Raw genomic sequence first — 25,196 nt, 5'->3', positions numbered from 1 at the left:
GCCACCAACATGGAATAGGTGGGATGAAGTAGTCGTTCGGAGGTGGTATAAAAGCCTAGGCCACGCCAGTAAGATCCTTGCCCACTCCCTCTAAAAGCCGATCTTTAAGGGACCTCCGTAGGGCCGACGCCCTCCCCCCGCCACTGGACCACCTTCAACCACAACACCAGCTCCTTTAACACGTCGTCGCCATGACGAGCGAGGCCGGTTGTGTAACCTCGCCGCCACCCGTCGCCACCCACACAGTCAAAACTCGACTCCTCGGAGCACCCGAGTGGGGAGGAAAAAAGAAAAGTCTACTTCTTTCATCTTTGCTTCTTCTTTGTGCATCTCGGGGGAGAAGTGGGCTCCGGAGCAGAGGTACATCTGCCTGCCTTCTTGCTGCCGGAAGGGAAAGTTATGTTACACTGATTTAAATTAGAATAATTCCGAGCGCGGATGCCTCCCTGCCCAAGCAGGACATTTTGTGAACACCCTCTTAGGTGGCAGTAGCACCATATTATTTTTACTTTTGTATTTACAAAATATGGGTCGTTTGATGCAAAACGTGCGTTTCCCAGCAATGACAAACATGGACATAAAGTGAATTGTTGGTAAGGTCCGCAATCTCTCCCTATTCCTCAAGGGCGCAGATTTCTTTGGGTATGATCATCAATTTCTTTTTTTATTAATTCTTTATTAATTATTTACTTTTTTGACCTTAGTCCAAAATATCTTTAGTTCACGCCGATGGCGGTTTGTGTAGTTTTTTTTTTTTTTTTTTAATGTGAGCAAGTGATCTACTCCAGTTATCCTAATGAGGACAAGCCACATAGAAAATGGTTTCGAACGATTTCGCTCGGCACAATTCTCAGTATTGTTTGTCATAATCCTCGACCTCTTTGTTCAAACTTAATTTTGTTGGTCATAATCATGGATTTTGTGGAGAAGGGGGTTACATTTGTAAATGCTGTTAGGCATTATTATCAAGTCGATGGACTCCGGTCACCCGCCATCCAGTCGACTCCTTTGCCACAGTCATCGAATTGCTTTGAATAAACACCGCAGCAATAAAAGTTTTCTTTCTCGGCGTGATGGTCCGGACAAGTGAAATTGTACTCTCTTGTTCTGCTTTTGGAGCATTTTTTTTTTAATAAAAAAAAAATTCCTGCCAGCTACTGAGATGTTGGATAACGGATGGTGTCAGTTGTTAAGGAAATGCCTCTAAGGAAGCACACTTCTGTCGCAATCCCCCCGCTGGCAGTGCCAAAAACATAAATGACAGCCTACCTACAATCCCCCCCACCCCAACCCCTCCCCTACCAGATGCAAAGCAAACATGCGCAACCTGCCTGTGCCTTCGAAAGCTGCGAGCAGTAATTCTATTTGCATCCTCCCTTTAATCCCCCGACATCCCTGATTGCCAGATCAAAGTGTGTTGTGTATTATAGAGATGAATCATTTTGACGAGAAAAATGATCCGGATGCAAAACAGCTGTTCAGGAAAAGAGTGCGTGTGTCTGCGTGTTTGTGTGTTGGTGTTTAACATTTTCAAGTTATTTGACTTATTTTATTCGTGTATTTATTCTTTTGTATTCTGATTTTAAACCAACTATAAATGATTTTAAAACCAATCTTCAAAATGAAAAAGTATAAAATATTTACGACTTTTATTTTTTTGCTCATCTCGTTTATGAGGATTTTCCTTCACATTTTTATTTCTAATTTGTTTACCTATTCAAACTTAAAAACAATTTTATTTTCAATTACTGGTTAATAATAATAACTAGAATTAGAGAAAGTTGTAGATAATTTAGGTAGATAAATAGAAATGTATTTCACTCATTCAGTTTTGTTTTGTATTTAACGTTATCATTTCATGTTTTCTTTTTCTTTCTTTTGAAGTACTTTTATTTTTCATTATTCACTCACAAATACACAGGATATAGATGTATTTAGTATCGATTTTCCATGTATTATTTAGTCGTACCGGATCAAATATCCAATTTATTTATTTGATGGTACTATTTGAATCGTTTTGGATCAAATATCCAATTTATTTATGTGATAGTACTATTTGAATCGTTTTAAATTATCTGAAATCTGCAAATGTATATAAAGATCTGTATTTCAAGGGCTCATTTGTGTTACCGGGTCCCACGTTAACATAAATGTTTTATAAAAATCCTGATAGTCAAATGCATGTACATGTTGTATTTATGTTTTAACACGCTAATAGTTGCCGGCACGTATGCAACAGAGATGACTCACAGCCCTCAGCAGCACGACTTACATATGCACACCCGCCGTACGTAATTCCGTTATGCTAATGTCGCGAACGTCGCTGACTCTCCGAACTCGTGACAGTGAAGGACGCTCTCGGTTGCCCCGGTAACGCTACGTCTCTCGCTACTTTCACCAATCCTGACTCACATTCGCTTATTAAATTAAAAGGAAAAGAATAAAAATAAAATCTCTCCTGGCCAAATCGGGGTTTGACAATGCTTGTTACCAGGCAACAAGCGCAAAGCCGAGCAAGCTGTCTAACTGCATTTGTTGATAATATTAGCACTTGATTTACTTAAGGAAATTGCTACATGCCCGCATGTGGGTAGTAATTATTGCCTCCTGCTCAAAGTGCAAATTGAATTTGCAGCGAGTGGCAAAAGAATGTTTGGCACCGGGTAGTTTTCGTAAGAACAGTAATAGCAGTACAGTATAGATAGAGGAATAGGTAGGTTGTTTTTCAGTACAGTTTGAGATACTACAGGGAGAGTAGTTGTAGGTAGATGCACTCATGCTGTTTTAAACAGGTTCACACAAGTTTGGTGTACTACAAAAACCCTACCATGAGTTGTGGAGGCAACTAGCCAGAGGCTGAGCTGCAATGTTATTGTTTACACAGTAGACGAGAGTCTTACTCTTCTTTTAGGGGTTCCATATGCCGCCGTACCCTACAGAAAAATCCGAATGGTATGTAAAAGTCTACTGCTAGGAGTAGGTTGGGTTGTTCGAAGTAGGTGTAGGGAGGGTAGTAGAAAGTAGAGGATGTCGGAATGATAGTTCTAGGTAGACGGTGCAAGTGGAGGTAGTTATTATCGGTATATTACATGGTTTAAAAAAGGTAGCTGTCGGTCAATGTTATAGATAGTATAGTTGTCAGTAGAGTGTGGTAAGTAGTGTTGAATAAGTGGTTTTCTTCATTTTTGAATTACGCAGCGATGCATTGTGACATTAAAATCAAAGTTCTCCCCACTCCCAACAAATCAAGCAATCCCTCCATTTTTCAAAATGGAACTGACTGTGGGACCAGTTCAGGGTGCAGTCCGCCGTTCGCCCAAACTTTGCTGGGACGGGCACCGACACTTCCGCCACCTCTTTATGAGGCGAAGCGGCTTGGAAAATGGATTGATGCACCACAAGGTCTGAAGCGTGCATATTCAATGTGTTGACATGTGTCCTACACTCTAAAAACAGCCTTAACCTTTTAGCGCAAGAAACCACAGCGATGCATCATCGCAGTTCACCTTTGGATGCACGCTCTCGCTCTGTAGAGGAAACCCGCTCATGCGTGAAAACGCTGGCGGCGGCAGCGCGTCACTCCACGGGGGCCACCGGAAACACCTTAAGTGGCCAGGTGATCGCCGAATGAGTCATATTTGTGGCATATGTGGAGCAAGGACTGGGGGGCAAACAAGTTTTTGGGACCTGGCTGTAGACTAAAAATGTTGCGCGAGAGGTACACGTCGGGGTGCCAGCTGCGGAAGCTCGTAAACTGACGGACTTGCGCTGACTTTTGACATCGGGCGGAGATATGTTCTTCCGGCTCGTCGCTCCCGTGTTAGCGGGACGTCCAGGCTGTCGCTGTCGTGGCTAATATACACACGCTTTGCGCACACGTACACTATCTCACAAAAAGTGAGTACATCCCTCACATTCTGTAAATATTTTATGATGCCTTTCATGGGACAGCACTTGAAGAAATGACACTTTGGTACAGTGTAAATTCGTCAGTGTACAGGTTGTATAACAGCAGGCCATTACTGTGCCCTTATAATAACTCAACAAATGGCAATTAATGTCTGAAACACTGGCAACAAAAGTGAGTACCCCTCGAAGTGAAAACGTCTCAGTGGTCGCAGCCTTGCAGAGGTTTACGTTCGACGTTGAATTATGAAGTCAGGTTTAAGCGGTCGCCGGGGTTTAACGACAAGCAATCGCTCCTGTCATCGGGGTCAGTTACAATTACATCCACTTGAGGAAATCTGGGCAAAGTTGACACAGCAATTTTGTGGTTTAGGAAGTAATACCAGATGCAGAATTAGGGACGTGCACAAGGGAATTCCACAATGTTTAGCACGCTACAGCAGATTTAAAAAAAAAAAAAAAAGTAATTTTTTTTCCCCTCGTCTGTGGTCTATGTGAATGGCAAAAACAATCGAATGGAGGCAAGAAGTGGACCTGGCAATTTTGCGGCTTTTGGGGCTATTATCAGCGCTGTAGTGGTGCCTGTAAAAGCTGCTATTTTCCTCATCTTTTCCAATGTCACTGTTCAGCATAAATGGAATCAACATGAAATGAAGTGAAGACACTGATTCTGTAGTTTTGTCCTCTTCAAAAGTACAATAGGAGATGTTAAGAAAGCCGGAGTGCCATTGTAACCTGTAACATTTACACATCTCGTACAAGTTGATGTTTTTTTGCCTCCACCCCCCCACCCCAATATACCTTTTTAAAATTTACTGACACAGACTGGAGCGACAATGTTGACCTGGCATTTTTCTGCCTCAGTAGGTAGGATTTAAGTGGCTGCCCGATGTCTGCAGTTCATTCAATTCCGGGGTTTCCCCCATGTTGCTGTTCTGGATAAAAGAAGGAATCAGGGGAAGTCTAACCAGCAATAATCTATTACATTTATTTATGTGTTTGCACAACACATGTATCCATTAGACTTTATCCTTGCATATACTGAAAAGCATTTGTGTCATGCAGCGTTCTTGAAGGTGCAGAACGAGTACATGAATTAGGTTTATAGTTGGATTTGGCAAACGGAAAATAATATGGAAACCACCGAACTTGCAGCTAATGAGCAGTCCACACATACATTTTTGTGCAGTGAAACATTATGGCGAACTTTACAAGTTCCTTTTGCATTATTCAAGCTACTATGCTAGTGTGAGAAGCTAATGTAGCAGTATACATCTTCAGTCAGTGAAATGCCAGTGAAACAGATGGATTACAGCACTCACAGAAAATATTTGAGCATTTCAGTAACCAAGTTCCTTGCATACTATTAAAGCTACTTAGCTTGCAGCTAGTTGCTATTGTAGCAAGCTACATCTCCACTCCTGCTCCATCTAGTCAAAGTGATTCACTCTCACAAGTTGATGATTTCCTTGAAAAAAATGCTAGGCAACTTTTTTTTTTTTTTCTTAGAAACGAAACTTAGAAACTCTGAATTGCTCGACCTCTGAGGCGAAAACAGGTCCTGCAGTAAAAGTCCGGACCATCCGACTCTTTGTAGCAAATCTGACTCAGAAATCCAATCAATCCTGACCCAGCATTTCTGTGACAGGCGACAAGTAGACGCAGTAAAATAGTCATTAGCAGACGAGTGCCATCTGCCCCAATGCCACAAATGCCGCAAGTGCATTAAGAACCTTTTGGCAGGCTTCGTGCGTGCGCTACATCTGTTGTTCCATTTTTAAGTCTTTTATGAAGATGGCCCCACATTTCATGGGGGATCGTAGCAGGCATTAATGTTGCACGAGCCAGTTGGTGCGACCTATAAACAAACAAATCATGTCGCCATCTTTTGTTGACATGGTGGCCATTTCATCTAGCTGTGGTATCTATTTATTTGTTTATCTATCTATTTATTATTTGCAGACCAAGAAATGGACGTATGGATTGTATTTCATTGAACACTAGCGGCAAATCTTTTTTTGTTTGTCTTGGTCCGAATTCATGAAGTATTTCAATTGCTTCTAGAAAAAAAAAATGCTCGTAACTCTAATTATGAGTTGAGCCCATTAGAATGCTATTTATCAAAAAAGCTGTACATACTATGGCAGCCCTTTGACCGTTATCCACAAATGCAAATAGACGCCTACCTCAGATAGACTCCTACATAACGCAAGAAGATATCCCAGTTCGCGCAAAGAAAGAGTAAATTGCTGAGCTCATTTGCTAATCTCTGTTGCTAACAATAATAGCAGTACCTACCCATCCACATAAACAGTCCTTCAAACGAGTTTGGTAATGTAAATGAGAAGTTCAATGCACACTGCTTAAAACTGCTTGGCTAGAAGTTAATATAGCAGCTTGTCTTCACTCAGATGGAGTCAAGGCGTCATGGAAGAGCCGGCAACTCTGGTTTTGAAAAACGTCGCTAACCTACAGAGCAGCATCGAACCAAAATATGTCAAATCAGAAAAAGGAGACTTTCTGCATAGTTCCCTGTGCATTAATAATTAAAGCTACTCAGGTATTGGCTAACATAGCAGTGTGTTTTTACGCGGGTGTACTGAAATCAATAATCCTTTATTCACAAACCAATCGGGTCAGTATCGGCCCTGGCTCTGACTCGTAATGATGAGACAAAAACTGCAAGAGGAACGTTACCGATCTTGCACAAGTTGCTAAAGTTAGTTTTTAGTCTGCACTTCATCCAGATTGAAGATCCTAATTAATGTTGTTTGCACACGAAAAGTCAGTCAATCATTTCTCCATCTGAAAGTCTTCTTTCTTCTTGTTCGTCTTCCTCTTTTTCTTTCGGCTTGTCCAGTTAGGGGCTGCCACTGTGTGTCATCTTGTTCCATGAAAGCCTATCTCCTGCATCTTCCTCTCTAACACCCACTGTCCTCATGTCCTCCCTCACAACATCCATCAACCTTTTCTTTGGTCTTCCTCTCGCTCTTTTGCCTGGCAGCGCCATCCTCAGCACCCTTCTACCAACATACTCACTCTCTCGCCTCTGGACATGTCCAAAAAACAGTCTGCTCTTTCTAACCTAGTCTCCAAAACATCCAACTTTGGCTGTCCTTCTAATGAGCTCATTTCTGACCCTCTCCATGCTGCTCACTCCGAGCGAGAACGTCAGCGTCTTCATTTCTGTCACCTCCAGTTCTGCTTCCTGTTGTTTCTTCAGTGCCACCGTCTCTAATCCGTAATATCACGGCCGGCCTCATTTGCCCTTCATCCTAGCAGAGACTCTTCTGTCACATAGAACACCAGACACCTTCCGCCAACAGTTCAACCCGCTTGGACCCGTTTCTTCACTTCCTTACTACACTCTCCATTGCTCTGTATTGTTGACCCCAAGTATTTGAAGTCATCCACCCTCTCTATCTCTTCTCCGTGGAGCTTTACTCTTCCTCCTCTGCCCCTCTCAATTACACGCATATATTCTGTTTTACTTACAAATCTTCATTCCTCTCATTTCCAGTGCGTACCTCCATTTTTCTAATTCAAAGTCTTCTTTAGTTAACAAAAAGAGCATTAATAAATCCATTGAACTAGCGGTCAGCGCAAGATGCTAACGTAGGAGTCTGCGCTTCACTCAAATGGAATCTGCTAGTCCTTTGTCCACCAGAGGCCAATCATCATGGCTCCAACTTTGAGTCTTGAGAGTCTTCAGAGTCATTTGGGGGGAAAAAAAATCTACTGAGCAAACCTTAAAAGCTAACGTAGCGACACTACATTTCCTTTCGAATGGCCTCAAATGGAAGTTCTTTGTTCAGATTGTTGTAAACACTTTCCCGTTTCTTCCGTGAGCTTTTCACAGCGGTGGTTATTCTGTGTGCAAGCGGGCGAATGTGATATTTCATTGATTCCCCCCCCCAAAAAAAAAGTGCTCTACCTGATGTATATTCACTTGAAATGAATCCGGTGTTATTATTTTCGAAAAGGGCAGCGCACTGAACAAGACAGAGAAGATGGAGGTGTCATATTAAACACTGACATAGTAATACCCAAGAAAAAAAAAGGAACTTTTTCAGGTTCAAGTAAATTTCTCAAACAAAACAAAAGGTCGGGGAGCAAAAGCCGACGACTTTCTGATTGTTCCGCCTCTTGAGTCGGAGACTTGGAAAAAAAGCGGCGAAAGACTAAAAGCGGTGGGGGGAGAAAAAACCCATCTTGAGAGTTACCTGTGACTGGTGAACCATGGATATTGTTACCATGGCAACCCAACAAACAGCCAAGAAATAAACTGTGGCTTCATGTGATCGGAATTTGAAAACCTGTTGTTATAAAGGCGCACGCACCTGTGTGGCAGAACGTTTCGTACACTTTGTCTTGTGAGGGTCCCCAGAGAATGTTTTATTTGGAGCCCTCCAATTTGAAAGAGAAGGTCCTCTTGGGAGGGACTGCGTGTGAAACAGCGGAGTGCATCAGGATGTCATCGTCATAAGAAAATTCGGAGACATGATGGAGGAGGAAACCGAGAACAAAGCCTCGGGGAACACCGGGAATTTTTTTCAGTTTCACAAACCCCAGAAAGTGTGATGGAAAGTGGAAAAACTTGGAATTTTCGTGGGGTGTTTTGAGGAAGGATGGGGGTGGATAGCAGTCATCAACTGAAATGTTCTTAAATTTCAAGGAACATCATATAGAGTCTTGAGTTTGACTTTGGAACTTCTGATGCAGGAATGTAGAATTTTTGAGGCGGGACGGAAGGCCGCTAGTTAAACTCCGTATTATCCCAAACGAATTGCGGGTACCCCGTGCGAGGATGTAAGCAATGACTATCAGGATGGGACCGAGAACAGAGCCTTGAGGAACATGGAGCAACGTTTTGAGTTGCTAAAAAAGAGAAAAGCAGGAGAATCTTTGAGGATTTTTTTCAAGTGAGGAAAGAAGTGTAGACTTTGAGCCCGGTATAATCCATGTAACAAACTGTGTGACGTAAATCACGACGAAAGGAGGGAGCCTGAAAAGAGCCGAGAGACACCGAACAGAATTTGTAGTTGCGAGAAAATTGAAAATCAGAAGCTTTTTTTTTGTTTATTTTTTTACTTAGTGAGTATTCTTTACCTCCGCCCAAAAAATGGCAACCAACAAATCCCGCAACTTTTTCTGACATGATTGGAGAAGTTTAGGTGTCGAATACTACCTATTTGTCGGATGACTTTTAAAGCCGTTAGCATACATCATGAGATAATTTCTGATGAACACTTTTTGGAGATAACGGCCCATGGTCTCCCACAATGTGCATGTTGATGCCCACAAGCTGCCTGTGTACTGCTTTTGGTTGTTATTGTTGATGTCCCTAATTGACTCAAGATCTTGTTACGGCTAGCTGCCAAGCTCCGGCAGCGAGATTCATTTGTCACAGTTCGTCGTAGCGAGCGCCATCCATTCTACATTCAGCTTTCTCTGGAATTGCCGTTTGTGCTAAGTGATCATTTTGGTCGACACCAAGGAAGGCCATTTTTTGCAAATGTTCCTCCGGTAATATTTAAATACAACCACACTACTTGGCGCGCTTAGCCAATTCTCCCCCACAGTCATTTACGGTAAGCATATTTGGCGCTCATAAAAGGACACAGGCGGAAATGATGACAGAGGATCTTCTCGTTGGGGTACATTGCGCTTACTCACTGATAATTTTATATTGTCATTTGCACTTTTTCCAGGAATTAGATATTATCAGCTTGTGCTGCAAAAATGTCACAGAAAATAGATTTGCTTTTTAAGTTGTTTAGTTTGGTCTCGCATCTGTGACAAACTATGGCTGTCAGAATGTTCTGAACTCCCATTTCTTTGCATTTGCACAATGTGTGGAGGGAGCTAAAAGTATTTAAGCTCAAGTTCGAGGCCCTCAGCTGTATGATTATTAGTTTTGTACAGTGAGGTGCTGAATGCCATTCCTTTGCGATTTATCGTATTTACTCTTGTTACTGTAATTGTTCGTGTGTGTGTGTGCGAACTTTTCTTTCAGTCATGTTTTGTGAGTGGCCCCAGAGAGTTAGTTTTCCTCTGAGGGCTCTAATTTGAAAGAGAAGGTCCCATAGGGAAGGTGTGTGTGTGTGTTGTGTGTGTGTGTGTGTGTGTGTGTGTGTGTGTGTGTGGTGTGTGTGTGTGTGTGTGTGTGTGTGTGTGTGTGTGTGTGTGTGTGTGTGTGTGTGTGTGTGTGTGTGTGTGTGTGTGAGTGAGTGAGTGAGTGAGTGTGAGAGAGAGAGAGAGAGAGAGAGAGAGAGAACCACCGGAGTACATCAGGAGTCAATCTTCCGCCCACCCTTCTTTGAAATTCATCCCCACCTTTTTGAGCTCGTTTCTGTCATTCTAGTTCTGCTAAGGATTTTTTTTAATTGCTGTTTTTGAGTCAGCAGGATTACACAAAATCTAAACAAGCACCAAAAAAAGATCTAGAAGTACTGACTTTTGGAGACTGCAGCGTTATACTTTGCAATCCCCGCTTTGCTGCGGCGCTTTTTTTGTTTTATATATTTTTTTAAATCTGCTTTGAAAAATATTTTTCTTTAAATTTAAATATTAAGTTTTCAAATGTTTTATTTATATATTGAATTTATTGTAAAAAAATAACAATAGTTATCCATTTAAATACAAATGAAGATCTAATACTTCAAATTTTCTTCAGTATCAATAATTTTCCTTTTACTATCAATGTTTTTGCTGTATGTAGTTTGTAGTTCAAGTATTTTTATTCTAAGGTTTTCATTCTTACAGCAACAATAAAAACCCTTTTTTTCTTTTCCATCCATTTATGCCTATTTGAGTGCATTCCATACTATATATGTATTTGTAACTCGGTCTCCACTTGCATTGCGGCATAATCATTGCTGTCATGCCACGCTCCTGCGACTGCTCCATTCGTAACGTAAACGTAGCTTTGAAGCTTGAGTCAGTGCAGCGTATTGAAAGGCAACCGCTGTCCACTCAACCCCGCTCGGATTATTATTCTTATTACAGCACAACTCTGTGTTCTTTTACCCCTTCTGCACATCTGCGCCCGATAGGCCTCATCAAATAAATTGGACCCCGCCGTCTTCTCTGACTGAGGGCCGCCCCGAGAGTCTGATAACTAGGAATATTAATTGACGTCCGAGAGTGGGCTTTCCACATGAAATGCGGGGCTCAGAAGAAAGATGTAACTAATTGTTGTAGGAAATATTTCAAATCTCTGTGACGTGAAGGCATGACACCACCAAAGGTGTGATAATCAGGGCCGAGCGGCTTACTGAATTCGCTCCGCGATTGACCGGCTTTCTGCGCGCGTTAGCGCTAAATGCTAGGCTAACTTTAGACAAATCCCTAACACACGGCTTAAGTCTCATTTGTTTTATTTACAGTAGCCAGGTGGAGACATCCAAGATGGCTTAACATGCTGCTCCACTGCGCTGGTTAAGGAACACCATTGAATAGTTTTTTTTTTTTTTAATTCACGCTCATCCTTAACATGCAGCAACATTTGAGTTTTGTCTTTGTCGCACAAAAAAAAAATCACGTTTTCACGTTTTTTTTCAATATGAATGACAAAATAATATTTGAGAAAGTAATGATTATTTTTTTTAACAAAGATGCATAATCTTTACCTAGAGATACTTTTGTTGAAAAAAAAAAACTGCTTTCACGCAAGATTGCAATTTATTCTTAAAAATTCAACAAACTTTTTCTTGAAAAAAATACTTCTTACATCCAACAAAATGATTTTCTTTTTCCATTTAAAAGACAACTTTTCCTCAGAAAAATGAGTTTTCCTACACTTTGATTTTCTCCGAAAACGAAATCATTGTTTTGATAAGATCTTGCAATTTCTTACAAAAATACATCTTTTTCTAAAACAATTACTTTTTTGAAAATATGAATTAAAAGAAGAAAAAAATTGCTTAATTTCCCAAGATTATATTCTCTCAGAAATACAAATTTTCATCAGCAATGACGTTTTTGTCTCGTTAAAATAGATCTTTATTCTTAGGTTTTTTTTCTCTTCAAGAAACAACTTTTTTCTCAAAAGAAAAAAAATCGCCTTTGTTTATTTAAAAAAAAAAATACTGCAAAATTGCAAATTTCATTCCCCAAAAAATCTGGCCCCTTTTCTGATTAGATATATTTTTTCAAACATTATGTTTATGTTCCCATTTACTTTTTCTTTGTTTAAAAACTGACTTTTTATGAAAAAAATACTTCTAAAAAAAGATTTAATAAAGTACAGTCTTATAATTCTGGTACTTTTTTTTCCCAGGGACAGACATTATTAAAACATTTCTTTTTTTTTTTTCCACGCAAAGGTTTAAATCTTATGTGAATGCTGTATTTTTAGAAAAAGCTCGCTGTAGTGTTTGGCCCACTGTAAACCAAACAGAAGACTCTCAAGCGCTCCTCGTCCCTGATGGATGGCGACGGGAAAGTAAACAAACAAATAAAATGTCAGCACTAAAATGCCCAAGAAGCACTCTTCGCTTTAGCGCAACTTGGCAAAACAACGGCTAAAATTGGACGCTAAAGCTCCTTTTTTCAACCCCCCCACCTCTGCCCAAGGAAGAAGCTCCATTAGTTCCCTTGGCGGGACACTTTGTGCCACTGCCGACACGACAAATTTCATTGCGGCAGGATATGTATAATTCAAACTAAGTGCACGTTCTTATTTGTCTGCAAGCTTTTATGCGCGCGCGCGGGAGCGACATGTCATTTGTTTTACTTTTGAAACGGTCCGCTTGGGACAGACGCAGCGCTTTGACAAATAAACGCTGATTGCGTTACTCCGTCGAGGACTACGCGGACGTGCACAACCTCCAAAATGGTGGCGTGACTTGGGGACTGCTGAAAGAAAATGAAAATTTGTCATTGTACAGTTCAACCCAACATTATTGCGATGAAATCTCAACTTTTTATTCTCAAAAGATGTACTTTTTCTGTTCAAAAACTTTTTTACTCCTTGAAAAGTATCCATTATTTTTGTCATCCACGTGTGAACATGTTATTGTCTTTCGATAACAGAAATCGGCGCAATTCCAAACACGACGCAGTCTTGAGGCCGGCAGGTGACATCTTCATCATCTTCCTTTTCCTCGTCATTCTCATCATGATGATGATCGTGAAAAAGCATCCTGGCTCATCTAATGTGACCTTTCCTAACGACTGCACGTAATTACTACCTCCCGGTAGTCCCGAAGGGGCAGAGGCTATTTTTAATCACAATTTCCACAGGCACGCTCCGAGATTAATTGGCAACAATGACGGAAACATTTTGTCTTTATCCCGCAGATGTGACATTTTGGAGCTTCGGGGTTTATTCTTCCAACCAGCGGGAACTTTCTTCCCCGGTGGGAGAATGCTTGTGCTTCGTAAAAAAAAAAAAAATTCAAACAAAAAAATAGATTAACTGCCTATGATAGTCAATTTGCCACCGTCCGAGGTTAGATCGGAGCCGTAACGGAGAACGGTCGCTGACTGTCCGTAAGGATATACGGCGGTCGCAATATCGTGTAAAAAGTTAAGGGCACTGCGGAAGTAAATATGTGGCACCAGGATTTGAATTTGAAATGTAAAATGATGACATTTTAAAAAGTTTGTATTTCAGTGTAACTTTTCAATGTTAACGATTCAACCTGGCTACAATTCGCAGTCTGAAATTCAATCGGCTACAATTCTCTGTCTGAAATTCACCATCTGTGCCACCAGACAGGGTTACTTCAGGTCAGAACCAAACAGCCAGCCAATCCAATTACACTTGACGAAGAAAGTGGAACTGCGATTGGCTGGCTGTTTGGTTCTGACCTGAAGTAACCCTGCTTGGTGGCACAGACGGTGAATTTTCGTCAGCGAATTGGAGCCGGTTGAATTGTCAACATTGAAAAGTTACACCGAAATACAACTATTGAAAATGTGATCACTTTACATTTCAAATTCAAATCCTGTTTTCTGTGGCATTTCAAGTTGAAATCCCGGTGGCACATATTTACTTCCAGGGGTCACTCACGATTCATGACTCAACAAGAAGGAAATATGGAAGAGTCTCCAAACCACTGCTGAGCAAAAAGCAGATCTAGGCTCATTCTAGGTCTGTAAAGTGGGTGTGTCGAAAATGTACCAACATTTCAAACAAAAAATATCACACCATCAGTCGACAGTGTTAGCTTGATGGTTTGGGGTTACCTTGCTCCTTCAGGACCTGGACAACTTTTGCTGTGTTCGATGAAAATGCCAGTTTTAGCTCTTTACCAGAGAGTAAATAAGTTCATTCGGCTTGTCCCGTTAGGGGTCACCACAGCGTGACATCCCGGATGAACGCTCATATTTGTTTGGCACAGTTTTTACGCCGGATGCCCTTCCTGACGGAACCCCTCTTGGGGAGTATAGCCCCAGTGACCAATGAGCTCTGGGGCCTCCCAGAAAATTTTAATATTCAGCCATCAGGATGTTGCGTGTGAAGTTGAAGCGTACTTTGGTTCTGCAACAGGGTAATGATCCAAAAGCTCACCAGCAAGTCAACTTCTAAATGGATTTTAAAAAATAAAATGAAGGTTTTTGGAGTGGCCTAGTGAAGGGATGGACTTGTGTCTGATTAAAATGCCGTAGCATGACCTTAAAGAGACTGTTCGTGCTGAAAAACCTTTCAGTATTGCTGAATTAAAACAATTCTCCAAGGAAGAGTGGACCAAAATATCTCCACAGAGATAAGGAAGACTTACTACCAGTTGCTTGTGAGGATGGCACACCCAGTTATTAGGTTTAGGGGTCTATTGATTTTTCACCTCGAGCCATGTAGCTTGGAGTGTTTTTTATTTTTTAAATCACCAGAAATTTACATTTACTTCAATTATCTTTTATCTAATATTTGAATTGGTTTGATCTTAAACATTAAAGTGGGGAAACCGCCAAAAAAAAAAAAAAAACAAGAATTTGGGGAAGATGGCAAATACCGTTTTATGGCACTTTATGTCAGAGCTGGAAGTTGCCTTAAAGCGCACAGAGTTGTGAAATTATCTGGCCTTCGCCAGGTTTTGTAAAATGGAATTCATAAACCTTCGTTTGACAAGTGGCATGAAGTAAATTACATGCTTGCGTCGGTGGAAGTGAGGTTTAAATAGAAAAAAAAAAAAAACCACCGTTTTAAGCTTCAGGGAATAGTTGGCAATCTTGCTGATCACCACTCTGTGCCGCTTTCTCCGACGCCCCCCCAATCGAACCTCTTGTATGGCGACTTTATTTTCCCCACATCTTGAGGTAGAACTCGAGCGATTATTGCAGAAACTATTAAACGGTGTCCGATAGGCGCTTGGCTTCTTTGCGAATGCCCCGATTTCATCGCTGTTGTCGACTTTTGGCTAAAAACTTGGATTATAAATAATATTTCTTTTGAAATGAATGGCCACCACAACACGCTCGAGTGTGGGTGGAACATATAAGAGGGGTAACACCCCGGTTAATAAAACATGGATGCACACAAGTGTAGTTATTCTGAATTGGAAAGTTTCCATGGGAATTATCAGAATTGATTGGACTTTAGTGGAAATTGGGAGTAACTTAACGAAATATCACGTTCGAGCATAAATATCAATGTTTTGACTTAAGCAAGTACGTTGACCGGCGGGGGCTGGGAGCTTGACACCTGTCGGGGGGGGGGGGGGGGGGCAACACTATTGTTGCTACACTTGTAAAAAATGACTTCATATTTGAGCGACTCACATTTCTCCGTTCCAAAGAGACGCGATCAGGGGGAAAAGGTGCCTCGGCTGTGTATCTGGTGTTTTATTATTAGCATGAAATCAGAGCCGTACTCACGAGAGGGACCGGCAAGTTGACGTTTGAAAGGAAACGTCAGACAATTTAAAAAGAGAAGGCTTGTCTCAATAATATTACAGTATTTTAATCATTGATTAATCTGCCCAAATTTTAGAGGATTAATCAGACGAAAACAAATCCATCCATCCACTTTCTTAGCCGCTTATCCTCAAGAGGGCCGCGGGAGTGCTGGAGCCTATCCCAGCTGTCAACGGGTACACCTTGAACTCGTTGTCAGCCAATCAGAGGGCACATAGAGACAAACAGCCGCACTCACAATCACACCTAGGGGCAATTTAGAGTGTTCAATCAATGTTGCATGTTTTTGGGGTGTCGGAGGAAACCGGAGTGCTCACCCGGACGAAAACCACGCAGGCACAGGGAAAACATGCAAACTCCACAAAGGCGGGAACAGGATCGAGCCCTGGATCTCATAACTGTGAGGCAAACACTTTCCAGCTGATCCACCGTGCCCTACAAAAAACATAAATGTATATTTCTTTATTGAAAAACAGGTCGTTATTTGAAACTTATGTTGCAGCAAAAGCACAGATGTATTGATTTTGATTGAGATACTGGTTTGGTTCGTAAGAAAATGGGCAAAAATGTTGATCATTGTATTACGCAATAAAAGCACGTTTGCAAATGTTTTACCTTCATTCAAAACAAAAATAATCAATCAGTCTGCTTTTGGACCATTCTGCTGAATTCAGATTATTTTGATTTTGGCGATGTTTCTTAATCAATTTAAAATCAAAATGGTCATTGATTAATTCGGTAATCGATTAGTTGTCGATGAATCGATTCATTTTTGCACCTCTTGAAATAAATTATAGTCTTATTTTATCTTCTGGGAGCAAGACAATTACAAAAACAAAAAAAAATGCTGTGAATGGGGGAAAGAATATATCACTACAAATATATTCATTTATTTATTTGATTAATTTATTTAAAATATATACAAATGTTTTTAAAAATTGGAATAATATATAATAAAATATTATACTTAAACAAATGAATGAACAAAGAAATGCTAAATAAATTAAATAATATTGAAAACATTTACAAAAAAAAATATTGCCATGGTACGTCAACAAAAACGCACTCCAAATATTTCACAACCACCGACAATGTAAACGGCGGCAAATGAGTTGGGACCGACTTTCGGGCTTGGGCTGCGTCGCCGCATGCCTCCCCGCATTTACATCGCAGCTGCTTAACGTTCCACATCAGCCCGAAGCCGTTCTTCTCATTAATCAGCGTTAACGTTCTTCGAAGGGGAGTCGGAATCCACGCGGCGCTCCCGCGGGTCCCGCTGTTCCGTTCTCATTTAGCAAAATCGGTGCCAGCTTGTCTGAAAAGGCGGCATCCTGTTCTTTACGGGGTTAGCGTTAGCGAAGGTATCGGGCATTAATAGAGTTGGTCGTCGGGGGTGGGAGGGGGGGGCGGGTCGATTCAATAAATTGTAAAAAAAATATATATATATATATCTGCTATCTATGCTCAATATTTGCCTTCACTAATCAACAGCAACTGGGTCACCTTGTTTAGCCTCTTTTCCTGCTGACATCAAACGCGAGATGATTTGTTCACGTTACATATTTCTGTTTGATCTCCGCTCAACACGTAGGCTAATTCGTGCGTGTCGGCTGTAATGAGAGGTGCAACAACAAGAAACAATGTTCTAATCGCTGCAACCTGTGACGGATGCTTACGCTCGACGCTTTTAAGTTGGACAAAAACGCTTGTTCGTGCTTTTTGGATCTGGCTCCAAACACCCCCAAAATATTACAATTATAATAAATATTTAGTTGTGTTTAGTGCAGCCTTGTTAGGGGTGCTCAAGCACTTGCAAAACTTATAGTGGTGCCTTGAGGTGAGAGTTCAAACGCTGGTACCTCAATTCACTCGAATCTCAAATCAACACTCCCCGTTTAACTGAATGGAAATGCCAAGTCCCGCGCCCCCATAAATATGAACATTTTTCTAACAAGGAAAATAACGCTCTATCGTATTTTTACTTGATCAAAACACACCGTTATATCCTGATTAAATAGAAGGGAATGAATTACTTTTTGCTTTTTGGCACATTTTTCGCTTCAATGGACATTGTGCTGCTCTTTCCATCTGTAATAAAAACATACATGGAGACGGTCATAACTACACTGTAAGCTGCAGTAATAAATTAGTCATTGCAGAAAACAATATAGCTTCTGAGTTTTGTTCTATCTCTTTCTGTCTTGACTTATAAGGGATACCGTAATTTCCGGCCTATAAGCCGCAACTTTTTTCACACGCTTTCAACCCTGCGGATTATGCGGTGATGCGGCTAATTTGTGGTTTTTTTTTTTCTAACTGGCGCAATTGTAAGAGTGAGACTGGTGGAATATATGTGCCAAGGAAGTGACTTTTACCGGCTGCACTTGCGTGTTACTGCCACGTCTCAGTGATTTTTACCGGTATGTTTTTTTTTTTTTTTTAAACCGGTCCTGTTAGTGCGGCGCTAGTGTTAAACTCTGTGTACGGTCTTTCTTTGTAAGTATCTCATGTTTCAATGTGGGCACTTGTGGCTTTTACACGGCTGCGGCCTATGTAAGTACCAAATGGTATTTCCTTTACAAATGTACTGGGTGAGGCTTATAACCAGGTGCGCTCTGTAGGGCGGGAATTACGGTAGTTCCTATGAACAGAAATGTCTCTTGTTCTTTGTTCTTGTTGCGACGTTGTTCCTTGTTCTTTGTTCTGAACGTCGTACCAGGGCGGCACCGACCGCCGGAGAAAAAGCTGATTCTGATTTCCCCGCCATTTGTGTTCGGACATCGATCGCCGGAAGCGTTATAACGCCGCAACAGTGACGCAAATTGTTACCCGGTCTATGGCGTTTTCTGCAGGAACCTGTACAAATGTTTTGGAAAGACATTTCTCGGGACTTTTCCAAAAACTCCCCAACGTGGACACCATCCTCACTGTCCCACAAAAATACATATCCATAAATTAGACTCATCCACTGTTTGGAGATTCCCTCATGACCCTTCAAAGACGAACAGGTAGTTGTTCCTGCGGGAACCTTTGAATGGAAACGTCACAGAAACTGTTTCAAGCTCTCTCGTGAACACCTTTACCACTGCCTCATAAATAATGCACACCTTGTTCAGTTTCAAGATTTGCATGATTCTTGATTTAACACACTGGTAAATCTTTTCTGCAGAAAATCCATCTGGGTCCCCTCACGCAGGTTTGAAACCCGTCGACAATGCCGATATGTAAAAAAAATAAACACTTTGCCAATATTCGAAAATTGACACAGACAGACGAGACAAGCACCTGTACAATATAATTTCAAATGTTTTCACGTGTTTTATTTATTTGAGGTTATTTTAGCGAGTCCTAAAATTTCATGGCGGAAGAATGAAAATGTGTATTTTCATTGCTCTCAAATTAGAGCTTTTTTCAAGTGCCACAGCAAAGTATTTGAACATGGCGACTTCCCACAACTTTAAAGGCTTGGCAAAGCCTTCCTCAATTTAATCCCGCACGAAAACGTCAGCGATGCCCTCTGACCCGAGAGTGGTCTCAACCTTTTCCGTTCTCGTTTATCTCCCCCGCCACCGTCTTCATTCATCTCACTTATTGATTCATCTGCGGAATTGCTTTGGCCGTGACGCCGAGGCGCAGAGGCGGGCAGCCGCGCACCGTCAGCCTCCGACCCCGGACATAAATCGTTTCCAGTAATAAAATTGATCTTTTTTTTTTTTTTCCCTCCCCCCACCTCACTACCCCCCCCTGCAGAGTGAAAGCCAAGAAAGGGGTGAACCTGATCCAGACCAAGTCTAAGAACGCCCAGTGGAAGGTGGACTGGGAGGTTCTGTCCGGTGCCAAGCATTCCATCACGACCATTAATGTGAACAAGAACAAAGCTGTCAAACCAGGGTGAGTCCACACTGCATCCAATCATGATGACAGTAATATTTTGCAATAATAAAACACAGATTTAGACTTTTTCATCGCAATAATGTAATTGCACCAGAATATTGTTGTAGGATCACCAGAGGGTGGGGGGGAATGACCACCTTTGTTTGTCCTGCTGACATGATTTGAAGTTTTGAGTTTTCATAACAGCACAACTTAATTACTGCAACTTTGCAACAAATTAACTTTGACTGTAACCCTGTAATATTACAACTTTTTTCTTCTAATATTGCAACTTTTTTTTTTTGACTAGATGAGGATTCAAATAAGGCAACTTTAAAAAGGAGGAACTTTTGACTTTTTTTTCCCCAACCTTTTGACTTTTTATTTGTAGCGTTAGATCTTTTTTTCTCATAACGTAAAAAAAAATAAATAAATTCCATGCAGTTGTCATTATCATAACTTCAAAGGCAGGTAACTTGAAAGTCATGTTACGAGAATTAAATAATATTACCAAAAGAGTTGTACAATTTTTCTTGTAACTTTTTTGGGGCACATTTTGTTTTTCTTGGTTGCCTCATGACCTTCTGCTTGTTTAGCTGTTTATTTTTTTCTTTACTGTGTAATTGAAAAATGATTTTTTTTTCCCTACAACAAACAGGAGTCCCCAAAAATGACTCACTCCCATTGACTGCTTTAGAACTCGAATATCATATATCATCGGCTATACATAATCTTGCCGTCAGCGTATGAGTTCAAACCACCATTTAAAAAGATGCAACATTTCATGCTACAGACGCGCCCCCCCCCAACCAACCACCCCCCACCCTCCCCCGTTCGTGAGGCGACTTCAGCGAATGACAACGTGACAAAGACTCCCGACGTGAGCGCTTGTCATAGAGCGGTAATTATGTCAGCGACTTCTGGGAGAAAACTTGCCTCATCCATTATTTAGACGACAAGGCGAGAAGGTGCGGCGACACCTGCCTTTGACACCAAACATGTGCGGAGACAAGCGTGCGAGAATGTTCGCGTTATTTTTTATCTTGTTGAAACTCCCGGTGCAAATACCGCTGAGTTGTTCATAAAGGTTTTATTACGGTGACGGGACCTTGATCCAGGAATTGATTATTTTCTACGGGAAATATATTTTGGAACGTGGACTGCAATGTTACGAGTGTGCGATTTTTCTTTTTGCGCATAATAAGCATTAAAGAATAGATTTTTAAAAATCTTTTTGCTGACTTGTAGTGTCCAACTGAAAATAAAAAATAATATATAAAATATATATATATATTTTATATATAAAATGTATAAAATAGATCAAATAAAAACATTCCGATCAAAGGCACAAATAACAGAAGTCACTTCAACAAAGAAAAACACATTGGCTCTAAAAGATGGCAAATCAACGTCAATGACAAAATGTCGTGCAATTCCCTGAAAATATTTTTTAAAGCATGCAGGGAAAGTAATCCAGTCACTACGCCTTTGATCTTTTTCAGAATTTTCGCATTAATGAGTGGCAGCATTGTCGCGTTTCACTGTCTTGTAGCGTAAATCAGTGATTTCCAACCTTGATGGAGTCAAGGCACATATTTTACAATTGAAAAAAATCCCACGGCACACCAACAAAAGTAAATGTCACCAAAAATGGATCGATTAATGACTGTATGCACTTCCTGCCATCTAATAGAAGAGGATTTTTTTGTTCCGTCTGTCATTGTGCCTCACTGGCATAAATAGATGAATAAAGATCCATTATTTCTTGGAAATAAATGTTTTGTTTTTTTTTTTTTTTAGCAATTACATAAAATTGGATAACTTCCCACGGCACACCTGAAGAGTGCACACAAGTACACTGTTTGGGAATCACTGGCGTAAATAAACTAAAGCAGCTGTTGCTATTGAAAAGTTAGCGGAAAGCTGTCTTTCGGTAAAAATATAGATAAGTATTATATCATGAACATACGTGACCAGTACCACTTCTGACCGGGTCACCACAGACTGATAAAACATCAAAGTCAAGATGCCCTGGAATTGCCCGTAGGACGTTTTTTTTACAGTGCGTTGCGGAAAACCCCAGTCAGGAGTTATTGTTTTATTTTTTTGTTTTGTTTGTTTTGTTTTTTTACACTGAATGTAATCAGGCAGCACGGTGGATCAGCTGGTAAAGTGTTGGCCTCACAGTTCTAAGGACCCGGGATGGATCCCGGCCCCGCCTATGTGGAGTTTGGATATTCTCCCAGTGCCTGAGTGGGTTTTCTCCGGGTGGGCACTCCGGTTTCCTCCCACATCCCAAAAACATGCAACATTAATTGGACCTTCTAAATTGCCCGTAGGTGTGATTGTGAGTGCGGCTGTTTGTCTTTATGTGCCCTGCGATTGGCTGGCAACCAGTTCAGGGTGTCCCCCTGCCTCCTGCCCGTTGACAGCTGGGATAGGCTGCAGCACTCCCCGCGAGCCTTGTGAGGATAAGCGGCAACGAAAAACGGATGAATGTAATCAGAAATAAAATCAGTTCTCAGAGAACAATTTGAAATCACTTTTCACAGGGCCTGCTACTTGTATTTTTCTTGTTCAGTACCTCTTCCTCGGCCTAACAAAGCCGGCGCATTGCAGCTCATAATACTTTCACGCTTCGGCTCGCATGTACCAGCAAAACCGTGTTCTCTTTTTTTATGATATCGTCTTGTAAAGAACATTATATCCTCCCCCCCTTCCACGCTTGAGTTGACTTACGAGTAAAGCTTCAGGTGTTACGGAGGAATTTGCGGATACTTTTCATGGGACTCCCTGCCCCCCTCCCAAAACTATATATATATATATATATATATATATATATATATATATATATATATATAATATCTCAAGGCAGTTATTCCCTTAAGTACCCTCCTAATGTGAGGAGTACAGTTATCAGTAAAGAGAATTAAATATGTTTTGCGCTTTTGTCCTCCGCGTAACCCTCCAAGGAGGTCCCGTGTCTCGCGACCGACGACGAAGAGGTTCTATTCCTCGCGTTACTCACTTCATTATTCTATTTTTGCCCCAAGTTTTCACTTCATCAGATCGCAATCGCGGTTCATTTATCTTCCGTGACCCCTTTCCTTTTTTTTTTCTTTTTAGCCTTCTATCTTTTCTCCAGGAGCGGTTCCTCACGGGTGAGGCGTGCGGCCCCGATACATTATTGATCGTGGTCAACAGCTGTTCCATATTAATAACGCCGGGCCAAGTCGGGGGAAGAAATGGCAAACAAAGTTGTTACTTCTTTTTGGAGGGGGCGGCTGAATTATTCAGTGTTGTTTTTTTTTTTTTTTTTTTTTTTCTTGGATCCACTACAAAATGAAATGTCACCCGTTTGTATCTTATTTCGCAGAAAGTTTTTGGATAGGTTAAAGGCAGTTTGAGGGCACTGTGACTTGAAAATACATAACATATTTTGTGCAAATGAGCGTCCTGTTTGTACATTACACTTCCAAATTGTCTTGCAGTACACAGCTTTTTTTTTTTTTTAACTAAATAGAATCCTGGTTGAAGGTACTATGCAGACTCCCTTCACAAATGATGTCAGAAGTGGGATATTGGTCCTGAGATGATGAAAGAGCATATTTTTTTTTTTTTATAAACAAAACTAATTGACATTTCTTGTTTCGAATTTGTCCTTCTTTTACAAAAATTGGTGTCGGAATTGGGATTTTAAACCTACCGCAGGAAAGTGCTGTCAATAAGATTTTGAGTTCTATGATGATATAAATGGTGTCTGAAGAACTCATTTTCATAAAAAAATCACGTTTGTCCCTAACTCAAGAAATCCGGTTTTGTAAGCGCTACGCTTCAAAACTGCCTTGACCGTGGTGTCAGAAGTTGGCTCATAGTCGATAATATACAGCACTTCTTTAAACAGCAAATTAATTGAGAGTAAATTCTTGACTTCTTGGATCTCGTTCATCCCGAAACCATTAATTAGCCCCTGAATGAGTGAATATTTTGACGAAAAAGGTCATCATGTAATCCTGAAAATCAGATCTCATCAACGCCATCAAAATGTCAAGTGCGTGAAATTACACTGAGACGGGAAAGCAACTTTGGTGTGGAGTTTGAAATCCACGCTTGCGTCGACCCCGGCGGCCTCGTCGCTCAACGTGTCTTTGGCGCGACTGTCGACGAATCCCGCCGTCCTTCTTCCCAAGAGGAAGCTTCTCACCGCGATCTGACGTTTTCATTAAGAGACGCTCACGTTGAACGGCTGTTCGTGACGGGCTCCAGTTAAACATCCAGCTCAGGCGTTATTTGCCCCCCCCCTTTTTTTTTTTTTTTTAAATAGACGTCGCTGTGCTGGATGACAGACAAAAGTCAATTTGAAATCGCTTCGTACAGTCCAAGGACAAAAAAAGGGGGGGGGGGGGATAAAGCGATCGATCGGATGGGAGAAAATGGGCAGAACCCTCGCAATTATTTGCAGGTGAGAGGCCCCAACTTAAATTTGCAATCTCCCCGAGCCTCTTTTGTTCTCTGGCTGGCGTCGGAGATTAAGGCGCGGTGATTGTTTATTGATGAGAACTGTTTTCATCAGCGTGCGAGGGGGCAGGGCACTGATTAATTCCTGGACGATGGATTCACCAGTTGAAGGCAGCCAGGGCAGTGTTTAAAAAATAATAATAAAAAAAATAATAATTTTTAAAAAGTGCCCATCTCCTTTAGTGCTAAAACAGTCAGTTGGAGGGGACTGGAAAAAAAATGTATTGATCAAAAACTAGAAAGAGGCTTTGTTAGTGCATGTTGAATTTCAGCATTATGATTAAAGTGTATTACAAAATGTAAAAAAAAAAAACATTTAAAGAGTGCTGCAATGAATATTTATTTATTTATTTATTTATTTACATACATACATACATATGAATAACATCCATCCATCTTCAGCTTTAGCAGGGATCCCCAGACTTGGTTTTGGTGCATAGGCACAAACTATGCACAGGCAACAGTCAGGACCCCCCCCCCTCTCACCCAAAGGCAGAAGATGGCTTCCGTACCGTCCACCGAGGTGAACCACAACGAGCAGGCGCCGATCCAGAGGGCAATAAGTACACCCACACCTGCTTGGCGCCTCTCACCGTGGTCAGGGCCATAGTTGAAGAGGGTTAACCCCTCTCAGGAGGACTGGTACCGGAGCCCAGGCCGAGTGTGGAAGCAAGCCAACAACTTCTCAAACTCACACACCAGCTTGGGTTCCTTCCCTGCCAGGGAGGTGACATTCCACATCCCTCGAGCCAACCTCTGTGGATCGGATTGCCAAGGTCCCTCACCAGCCCCTAAGGCCCCTCCCACAGGTGGTTAGCCCACGTTGTAGTCCTAGCCAAGTACAACGTTCGTTATTCCGAATCAAGGTCCGGAAAGTGAGCCACGTCGGCCGGGGCGCTCCACAGGAGGGTTTTCGAGAAAAAAATGGGAAGGTAGACCGACGTTACCCTTTCGGGCTTTGGTCGACTTACCCGCAAGGGTTCAGGCCAAGTCACCAGGCGCTGTCCTTCCTGGCTCCAGAGTGGGGGGGGGGGGGG

General features: G+C 41.4%; 1 protein-coding gene across 3 annotated transcripts in view; it reads left to right on the top strand.

The window, feature by feature from the left end:
* tmem132e (transmembrane protein 132E) overlaps nt 1–25,196 on the top strand; it is a 248,658-nt gene that overhangs the window by 187,006 nt on the left and 36,456 nt on the right. For all 3 annotated transcript variants that reach the window (XM_061803292.1, XM_061803293.1, XM_061803291.1), the window contains exon 3: nt 19,519–19,659. In XM_061803292.1, coding sequence (XP_061659276.1) covers nt 19,519–19,659 — 141 coding nt within the window. The remainder of the gene's footprint in view (nt 1–19,518; nt 19,660–25,196) is intronic.

The sequence above is a fragment of the Syngnathoides biaculeatus genome, chromosome 18 (genome assembly GCF_019802595.1).
Source record: "Syngnathoides biaculeatus isolate LvHL_M chromosome 18, ASM1980259v1, whole genome shotgun sequence".
Taxonomy (NCBI): domain Eukaryota; kingdom Metazoa; phylum Chordata; class Actinopteri; order Syngnathiformes; family Syngnathidae; genus Syngnathoides; species Syngnathoides biaculeatus.
This window is presented reverse-complemented; position numbering and strand designations above follow the sequence as displayed.